This window comes from Liolophura sinensis, chromosome 10 (assembly GCF_032854445.1).
Source record: "Liolophura sinensis isolate JHLJ2023 chromosome 10, CUHK_Ljap_v2, whole genome shotgun sequence".
NCBI classification, from domain to species: domain Eukaryota; kingdom Metazoa; phylum Mollusca; class Polyplacophora; order Chitonida; family Chitonidae; genus Liolophura; species Liolophura sinensis.
Genome location: NC_088304.1, coordinates 16484075 through 16494738, shown reverse-complemented (window position 1 = coordinate 16494738; position 10664 = coordinate 16484075). Strand labels below are relative to the sequence as shown.

General features: G+C 38.5%; 1 protein-coding gene across 1 annotated transcript in view; it reads right to left on the bottom strand.

Moving 5' to 3' along the window:
* The window catches only part of LOC135476932 (small G protein signaling modulator 2-like), a 48381-nt gene continuing 37717 nt past the window's right edge, over positions 1 to 10664 (bottom strand). Inside the window, 9 exon segments of the mRNA XM_064757077.1 lie at positions 1 to 2512; positions 3196 to 3363; positions 4306 to 4402; positions 4984 to 5093; positions 5687 to 5769; positions 6524 to 6648; positions 7621 to 7697; positions 8755 to 9523; positions 10551 to 10619. Of these exon segments, the coding sequence (XP_064613147.1) occupies positions 2424 to 2512; positions 3196 to 3363; positions 4306 to 4402; positions 4984 to 5093; positions 5687 to 5769; positions 6524 to 6648; positions 7621 to 7697; positions 8755 to 9523; positions 10551 to 10619 (1587 nt within the window). The 3' untranslated portion in view covers positions 1 to 2423.

Sequence of the window (10664 nt, the reverse complement as noted above, 5' to 3'; positions counted from 1 at the left end):
TTTTTTACATACGTGTACCTATTATAACACGACTCTGGAATGATAAATGAATATTCAAAATTATAAAATGTTAGCACAACTATGAGCCAATTTATGTCACTTGTCTTTTTGCAGGAAGCTGAAAATATTTTTAGTCCGTAGGTTATACACCAAACAATTCACAATAATAAGATAAATAAAAAGAAGTAAATAAATTTAACTTTGTGCAAAATGAATGTACATTTCACTGCCACCTGCATCGAAACGCCAGAACCCTTTTGAGAATTTTAACTCGAAATACATTCTTTAAGATTTTTTTGCTATAACAAAATTCGCTGAAAGACTGATGTTTCTCCCAAAAGGGTTCTTTGCCCTGTTTTGTCTTTTAAGGTTTTTATGAATCAAATTTAACTGTTTAGTGAAACAGGCAGACAGATCACAGAGATGGCCTTGACATTTTCCATGAGAAACAGTGCGCTTAGGTGGTGTAAATGTTTTCATTTTCAACAAAGATAGTTCTATTTACATTGATCAACATTCAAGTAAACTAGGCGGAAACCTTGAGTCCATACAACAAAAGTAAAAACAGCACTATGCAAACAAACATACAGATAAATAATCAATTTTTTGTTAAATCAACATGCAAACAATAAGAGATATCAGTGTGCTTTCTTGGAATTCACAACAAATTTACATATTAAAAATACATGTAGCTTTAAGCTGTGCAGTGAGTTTCAGAAATGCAAAGTTTAAAACAGTTCCAGATTGATCTATAAATAAAATTACGCTGATCAAATTCAATCTTATGTATGCTACACATATATCAGACACTTCTACTTGATGTTATACAAGGATATCCCCGTGAAATGAAATAGCATGAACTCAGAGTAATAAAAGTAGCTGTTTAAATCTATGAAGTTTAATTGAATAAATGCCTGTTTAACCTTTCTGCGATGTAAGTACGAAAACAGTTCAAAATTCTAGTCAAAAAGTTGTAAAACAATAAATTATCATCTTCATTTGGTTCGTGTATCACAATTTAAAATTCTGCAGAATTTAAAAATTCTTCACGTATGCCTTGAAATTTCAGCTGCCTTGAAGCTTAAATGCTGAACTAAAGTACACTTAGATATTAAATTAAGGTAATAAACAACTGGAATAATTAAGACATTAAAATTTGTTTTAAATATCAGCTTCACTAACTGTGTATGAATCTTGGTTGAAGTAAACAATCTAAAGTCTTCTGTTTTCTTGAGTAACATACATGTAATCTTGCTACGTTACTGATCATCAAAGAGCAGTTATCACAAACATTAAATATTTGTATTTTACATATGTTTGGCTTTGGGGCTTACAGCCTTTGTAAAAAATAGTACCTATACATTCACATAAATGTTGAACTGTGAGTAGTTGACAAAAAATCTAAAATACACAATAAATCAAGAAAAATGTTGCATACCAACATGGAATCTAGTTACTCCTATAAAATATTTCTTGAAAGAAAAAAAGATAAAAAACTCTTGAGAGGGGAACTTTAAAAAAACTGAGTATACACGATGGAGAGTGTCATGAGTAAAGCTCCTTCATTTGTTTCTGACTCATTAAATAGCAGTTCAAAGCTCACAAGTACATTTTCAATTTCACACTTTTTGACACTAAAACTAGGATATGAAGTGGGTTTTCAGAAGCTTAAATGCACCAATGTCTACAACAGATGTCTAAATTCTCCAAAGTTACAACACCAACAATTGACACAATGAGATATTTTCCAAAAGAAGGGAAGCCACTATCTGTTCAGTAGCCACCACCCCATATGAAGGGAAGCCATTATCTGTTCAGTAGCCACCACCCCCATATGAAGGGAAGCCATTATCTGTTCAGTAGCTGCCACCTCCATATTCAGGGCAGCCATTATTTGTTCAGTAGCCACCACCCCCATATGAAAAGGAATGCACTACCTGTTCAGTAGCCACCACCCCCATATGTTAAAAAATGCACTATCGGTTCAGTAGCCACCACCCCCATATGAAAAGGAATGCACTATCTGTTCAGTAGCCACCACCCTATATAAAGGGAATGCACTATCTGTTCAGTAGCCACAACATCCATACGCAGGGCAGCCATTATCTGTTCAGTATCCACCACCCCTACATCAAGGGCACGCACTATCTGTTCAGTAGCCATAACCTCCATATTCAGGGCAGCCATTATCTGTTCAGTAGCCACCACCCCCATATGAAGGGAATGTACTATCTGTTCAGTAGCCACAACGTCCATATATCAAGGGAAGCCATTTTCTTTTCAGTAGCCATTACCACCATATAAAGGGAAGCCACTTTCTACTCAGTAGCCACCACCCACATATGAAGGGCAGCCACTTTCTATTCAGTAGCCATTATCCCTGTGTCACCGGAATGGATGGTCTTCAGGAGTTGCACCCTTCATTACTTATTGTCAATGAGGGTCTGCAACCTCAAAACCAGCTCACGAGAAATATTCAACACTTGCTTGGCGTTGTGTCTCTCGGCCATTTCTGAAGAAAAAAAGTGAAAAACATTTTTTAATGCATCGTACAATTATGCATGGATTATCACTGGCTCATTGGTTCATGGTTTATTGGATTTTACTGGTCATATAAATTCTATTCGTCACAAGATTTTGAGCTGAATTGCAACATCACACTCATCAAAGACTTTGACTCATGAAACAGAGGTCATAAAAATACTGTCTGCAGGTTGTTCATTTATGCTTAGTTGAGATAATCGCAAGGAGCTTTGTAAACTTCAATGCTGACAAATTCTCGCCACAGCACTCTCACACAAGGTATGCCTATGGCAAGGCATATATTTACTAGACTGAATTTACGCACCTGATGTAATATACTTGAACAGATGGAAAGTCACATTGGTGTCTATCAATTGTCAGTTATATCTTGAGTTGTATTATCATATGTGTAGTGTCTCCATGTAGCAGGCCAGGCCCAATTAATACTTATAATGCTACCTCACTGAAATACAATGCCAAAGACACCAGACAAGATGTTCCATACTTACAGTATGCTAATACTGGTGGGACAAGCACTTAACCTCTGAAGTGAAGTATGCGCAACTAATTAAATAGAGTTGTTACCATTTATAAAGTTTAAGAGTGAACAACCTATGCCATCCATCCAACATCTTCACCACATCAGTGCTGTTGTTCAACACTACTGCTCACCGTTAAAGAACTTGATAATGTCTGTGAAGTCCATGTTGTTATCCAGGATGATGTCTCTGTAGTACTCCACCAAGGCGAGGGCAATGAAGAGCACAAAGTGAGCGGAGCTGATGTGTTTTGCTGACCAGATTGTCTCCCACACTGAGAACACATCCTCATACAGCAGCTCTGAAAATACAATACAATGTGTGTGAATCCCAATATATCAACAGCTTTTAATGCTAACGCACTTTACAGTAGCATTCTGACAATACAACACAACGCATCTAAATATCTTAGTGGAACAGAATACACCTTAGAGTATCCTTTTGAAAACACACCAATATCTCAACACCATTCAATGCACTTCACAGGGGTATTCTGAAAATACAGAACGGTTCATCCCATAATCTATGGTGCTTCATACATTTAATGGTAGTGTTCTGAAAATACAACACAGTTCATCCCATAATCTATGGTACTGCATACACTTAATGGTAGTGTTCTGAAAATACAGCACAGTTCATCCCATTATCTATGGTGTTGCATACACTTAATGGTAGTGTTCTGAAAATACAACACAGTTCATCCCATTATCTATGGTATTGCATACACTTAATAGTAGTGTTCTGAAAATACAACACAGTTCATCCCATTATCTATGGTACTGCAACATGCTGGCTTCCTCTACGGCCATATGAGGGAAGACCTGTCAGCAACCTGTGGATGGTCGTGGGTTTCCCCCCGGGCTCTGCCCAGTTTCCTCCCACCATAATGCTGGCCTCTGTCGTATAAGTGAAATATTCCTGACTATGGTGTAAAACATCGATCAAATAAATAAATAAATAAATATGATACTGCACACACTTAATGGTAGTGTTCTGAAAACACAGCACAGTACATCCCAACACCAACTAAAACACTTAACACTATAGTATTACAAGCAAGTGAATACAATTAAGTCTCACATCATGCAGCAGAATAATGGGCAGAGTGTCTTAATCATCGTAACAGTTTTATATGCCAACACAGTCCAGTCTAAGGAAGCAAATTTGTTACTATACATTTATGACAGGACAAAGACATTTGGGTGAAGTCTCTCGAGCTGATATAAAACCTTGAGTTTCTCACCTCTTTTGAAATCCAGGAGGAACCAGCGATAGCAGAAGTAGAAGTGGGTGTAGTCTCCATTCTGGTGCATGTGTTCAAACAACTCAGAGTCCAGAATCTGAAACCAGCCAGAAGATAATCAAATCATACCAATTCCTAATTTCCTCAATGAAGGAAACATAAAGCCACTGGAAGGTACACGTAGCTTTTCGTATTTCACAAGCCTCTGTCTAACGATGAGTCTGCAAATATATATATATATATATATATATGGTTTATACACTCTAACTTTACCTGCAAAAGTCCACCATCATTCCACAAGCCTTAATGCACTGACGCGTACATGTGCTGTAGCGAGCGGTGCGTGCATATATGGTTTATGCAGGCTAACTACAGCAAAAAAAGCCCTCATCTGTTGAGGGTGCAGTGTTACTGTATTGGCAGCATTGATTAGCAGACATACTAAAATTTCAATGATCTTAACTGGAGTATATTAACATATCTCACCAGTTACATGTGACCATTTGTCAACTATAATACAGTTGTCACTAATCTGTTCTACTCTCTATGTTATAAGTCTTTTATATTACCGCCTTGTTCTATCACTTATTTCAGCAGTGTTCCGTTTTTGTCCGTTAGCGCAGTATTCTTGGCTATTTCAAACAGCTTATCAGGTAAGACTGAGGAAATGATGATTACCTGTATTAATGATCTCATGTTGGCAAAGTGAGTGTCCATGGCCCCTCCATGGGGAAAGTTGGTAGACATCCTCTTCATCAACTCACAAAAGCAACTGTATGTTTTGGCCTCTGTGAAAACAACGGATTTCATTAGTTGATTAGTTGTTTCACATGATACTTACATAACTGTTCAGTTGCCTGATGGCTGTCAGTGTTACTGATGGAGGAAACCAGAGTGCATGAGACACAGGCTTGCGTGTATGTTTCATGGAAAAAACACTATAAGCATCACCTTTGGAAATGAAAAGGTTCCATTCCTGAAGCTGTGCTGCCAGGGTAAAAATGAAAACAAAGCCGAAGAAACACTCACTAAAGGCAATAAAAGACCAGTCTAGGCAATTTATCTGGAGCTGTAAATGTTCTACCAGCACAGAAAAGTACCACTGACAGTATGCATTGCATTACAGAACAATGGTCACTACAGAAGAGAGATGTCCTGTAAAATGTCTCGGCAGGGGAAACAAGGACTACTGGCCTTTGGCCTCTGGCTAAACACCCCGCCTTTCAGAGGCTAGACTACAAGATTCGAAATTAAGGTTAAGGTTACCTGAGTGTACCTTTTAGTCAGTTCACCCAAAGTATTTTCCTGTGCAGCCATTTTGTAAATATACATGTAGTCATTTGAAAAAAGAGAGCTGAGACTATGAACAATGAAAACAAACCGTCATCAAATATTACAAGTAGAGGAGCAACCAGGTCACACATTCCCTGTACATAACCAACATCCAGGTGTTCCCAAACGTATCTGTAAACAGAGAGGTCAGCAAATCAGCAAGGCAAGTGGTGGGAGATTTCTGAATGAACTGGCTTTGGATGGTCGTGGGTTTCCCCCTGGCTATGCTCAGTTTTCTCCCACCATACTGCTGGCCGCTGTCGTGTAAGTGAAATATTCTTCACTATGGTGTAAAATGGCAAATAAATAAATACATAAATAAATAAACACACTTGTGCTTAAAAGGGTTAACTTCTATTATAAAAATAAGTCGAAATAACTTATCTGATAACTATAACAACAAAAGTAAAAGTTATATTAAAACTCCTTGTTTATCACATCAGTGCTTTCATGAACAGCTGCAATGAACAGTTGCAATAAAAGTACAGCTTAAACACCTGGAAATTATTCACTGAATTTATCAGTTTGAAATTTGATTTTGATCTCACTGAAAAATTGATGACTGCTTCTCTCTCAAATATAACCACGCTTTACTTGATGCTACTTGTGCTATTATTTCTTAAATCTTCCTTTGGGAACTGGTGTTTATGGGAAATGAAAGTAGTGAATACTGACTTGGAATGACATGGTTCATGAAAAGTCATGAACGTCACTTTCGATGTTTAGCTTTTATCTTAGGTTTGAAGGTGAAATACATGCCTTGATGACTTTGGTTAGGGCTCTGGTATTGAGTAAGAATGACTGGTAATAAAGCAGAAAGGATTTGAGGTAGAATGACCTGTGCCATGAGTTGAGCTCATAATTAGCTTCAGCCCACACAACTCACGTGCACATGATATTCCTTAGCTTGTCTAGGTTCTCAGGGGTAAAGTACACGTAGTTTCTGTCACACCGCTGCACGTCTTTGTCAATACGATGGAGATTCAGGGCCACATTCTCTAACATTTCAGTCTGAAAACAAGTTATTAAAACATCCTTGAGTTCTTAACCGTGCATTTAACAACAAAACGTCACTGAAAACAATACGTTCCTTCAAAAGATACGTTCACTGTCGGAGCAAAATTTTGGACAAAATTTACATGTGATATTACATATATAATATATGCATTCACTCAAGAAATGTACTAAGAGCATTTTTAGAGGCATATAAAGGTATTAAAATCTTAACTTTAGTGCTGAAACTTATATTTTCCCAGTAGAATATAATCCTACCTACCAAACAAAATTGAAAAAGATCTTCCTGAGACAAAAGAACAATTAGAATAAGCCAATATGATGAACCTTTGAATTTAACATAAAAAACATTTAAACTTGTAATTTTAAAAAGAAATAGTACTTGTAGAAAAAAATGTCCACCTTTGTTTACATACCATTGACTAATACAACCAATAAAGATCAACAGCTTTGTTGGAAAACCATGTATATTTACCTAAGGAAAATCTTTTGCACACTTTATTACACACACATATCAATACCTTGCAGGAAATCTTCCGCACACTTTATTATATACACGTATCAATACCTCACAGAAAATCTTCTGCACACTTTATTATATACACATATCAATACCTCACAGAAAATCTTCCGCACACTTTATTATATACACATATCAATACCTCACAGAAAATCTTCCGCACACTTTATTACACACATGTATCAATACCTCACAGAAAATCTTCCACACACTTTATTATATACACATATCAATACCTCACAGAAAATCTTCCGCACACTTTATTATATACACATATCAATACCTCACAGAAAATCTTCCGCACACTTTATTACACACATGTATCAATACCTCACAGAAAATCTTCCACACACTTTATTACACACATGTATCAATACCTCATAGAAAATCTTCCACACACTTTATTTAATACATGTACATGCCTCATTTGATTGCAATGTGCGACTTACAGAGTAGATTCCTCCATTAGATGCTGGAGACGATGGTGAAATGAGACTTTCTCTGCTGGCTGACAGGTGACGAGTACCTGAATCAGAGATAAAAAAAGAGAGTTCAGTTTATTGATTGCTACTCAGAGTGACAAAAAATAATACATCATATATCTTGGCCACTACATTTTAAAACAAGAGTCATCAGAAAATAGCCAATACCGCCATCACCCACTCAGAAATGCACCGGGAAATCCTAATTTCATTAGGTCCAACTTTTTCTATTTTCAGAAATCCATAATTTGGAAAATAGTTCAACAAATCAAACCCAAAATCTTCATGCACACCCACATCTTACCCCTAACCAAACAATCAAAAAAAGATCTGAAGCAGTTATGTATAAGTAACAAAAAGTAACAACCAATCAGAATCTAGTAAATCATTTAATATAGAAACTTATTGGATGGATATTGCAGCAAAACCAGCAACCAATAAGAATCACAGAATGCCTACAAGGAAGTTAAACATATAAAACTTTTGCAATGCACTGATCTGATTCTAACTCAACATGATAGTCTGTGATGTTTGATAGTAACCCAAAAGATCTCACTCTATTTCAGCACGATAGCCTTTGATGTTTGATAAATCCGATTCTAACTCAACATGATAGCCTTTGATGTTTGATAGATCTCATTCTAACTCAACATGATAGTCTGTGATGTTTGATACTAACACAAAAGATCTCACTCTATTTCAGCATGATAGCCTTTGATGTTTGATAAATCTGATTCTATCTCGACATGATAGTCTGTGATGTTTGATACTAACCCAAAAGATCTCACTCTATTTCAGCACGATAGCCTTTGATGTTTGATAGATCCGATTCTAACTCAACATGATAGCCTTTGATGTTTGATAGATCTGATTCTAAAACAACATGATAGTCCGTGATGTTTGATACTAACCCAAAAGATCACAGTCTATTTCAGCATGATAGTCTGTGATGTTTGATAGATCTGATTCTAAAACAACATGATAGTCCGTGATGTTTGATACTAACCCAAAAGATCACAGTCTATTTCAGCATGATAGTCTGTGATGTTTGATAGATCTGATTCTAACTCAACATGATAGTCTGTGATGTACGATACTAACCCGACAGATCTGATTCTAACTCCACGCCTCTGCTCGCCCCCTCCATCCCCAGATTCTCTGGGGCAGAGAGCTCCATCTCGCTGTCCTGATCCCCGGGCGCTGCGATCTCCCCAACGGCCATATCGTCTGTGCACTCCGCTCCACTGAAGTAATCGTCAACCCCTGCACTGTCCACAGACGACTTCGTCACTATGATGCTGCGGTCTGTCAGACTGCCCATCTCTGAACGGCCTGCATCTGTCGCCTCAGAATCTGCTGCCGATCCCAGCTTTGACCGCGTGGCCAGAGAACTCTGCCTGGCTATAGAGTCACCCAGTCCATCGTCAGGACTGTCACCTGAGGACAACTTGGTTTCCCGTGGCGACATGTCATCTGTGTCTGTCTGCAGGAGATCAGGGGTCGTCACATTTATACACGTCTCTAAGGAGAGGCGGTGCTCTGGAGTTGGAGTCGTCATGGCAGTGGAGCTTTCCTCGGGAAGCGTCTCTGGGTGGGAGAAATCGTCAGAGTCAAAACTCTGTGATATAAACACGTCGTTACTGAGACTAGAGTCTTTCCTCACCAGGGGAATCTGACCATCCTGACTCTCTGAGGAGAGCTTGGCCAGATTAGCTGCCATGATTTCCTTGTCTCTCTGTCTGACAATGGCCTCCACAGCCAGCCACTCTGACATGGTCTGCTCGTAGGCCGTCTGGAGTGCCGCGTCCACTGCACAGCGATCCTCTTCACTGCTGCCAAACTGGTAGTGACCCAGAAGGTAAGGCCACACCTGTCAACACACACCAAACTACAGGTACATCCATTAACATACATTTGGCAGCCACATTATACTTATGTACTTGGTTGTTGCTTAAAACAAGAACTTTTCACTTCCATGCATTATGATGGATGTCAGTTTTAATGGTTTAAGAAAGTGAAGAGCCCCAGGCAAACCTCTGGCCTTAAGCAAGCTAAATGTACTCACACACTTTTCAACACACGACACACATATATGCATGCCATAATGGTGTGAGACAAGAGGTCTTCAATGAACAGCTGTCTGTGCACATTAATTGCCAACAAAGCCTCAGAAGCAGTCAAGAACAGATTTCCTTTGTCGGATATAACCCCATACCCCACATGTCCTAGTGCTTGAAAGGCAAGCACCATTTACAACTTCCTCTTCGGGAGCAGTAGACCCAGGGTCAATCCTGGGTCGAGTCACACTTAACACCTTAAAAGAGGAAGTTGTAACTTCCTCGCTAGGTGTTCAATACGAAGGGGATAATGCAATGATTGGTTGACCCGTATCAGTATATTGGCCAGGGCGGGGTGGCTTAGTTGCCTTTGGTAAGGCATCTCAGTGAAGCAGCCTGCAAAAAGGAGGCACATCACATGCACTCTAAGAATTCCTTCGTCGTCATAAGACTGAAAAATGGTTAGGTACGAAGTTAAACCAGAAGCACTCACTCACTCACCATTTACAACCAGACAGGGGCCCACTTTTCTATTTCACTACATATACATGACATGCGTTTTTTCCCATAACCTAATATTGCATACATGTTGCCCACATAACAGATTATTGTATCCATGTAAGTCAAGAATTCCATCATATCTTACATCGCCTGACAATGAAAAAAATAAATCATCCACTACTGTGACAAAAACAACTACCACAGTATATTCAATCAGGTACAACGTTACATCATGATGTACAGATGGCTGGCACAGGTGCAATATTCCTCATCTGCAATACTGGTCTATGGCATGTTGGTGCTTATATCAATCTGTGATTGCATTATGGATGTACTCACAGCTTTTCTAATCTCCGGATCCACGCCCCCGTAATACACCAGCCGGTGGATCTCTTCTTCTTGATTCACCTGAGATCAAGAGAAATACAAACGCTAAAGTGCTGATAAGTACTC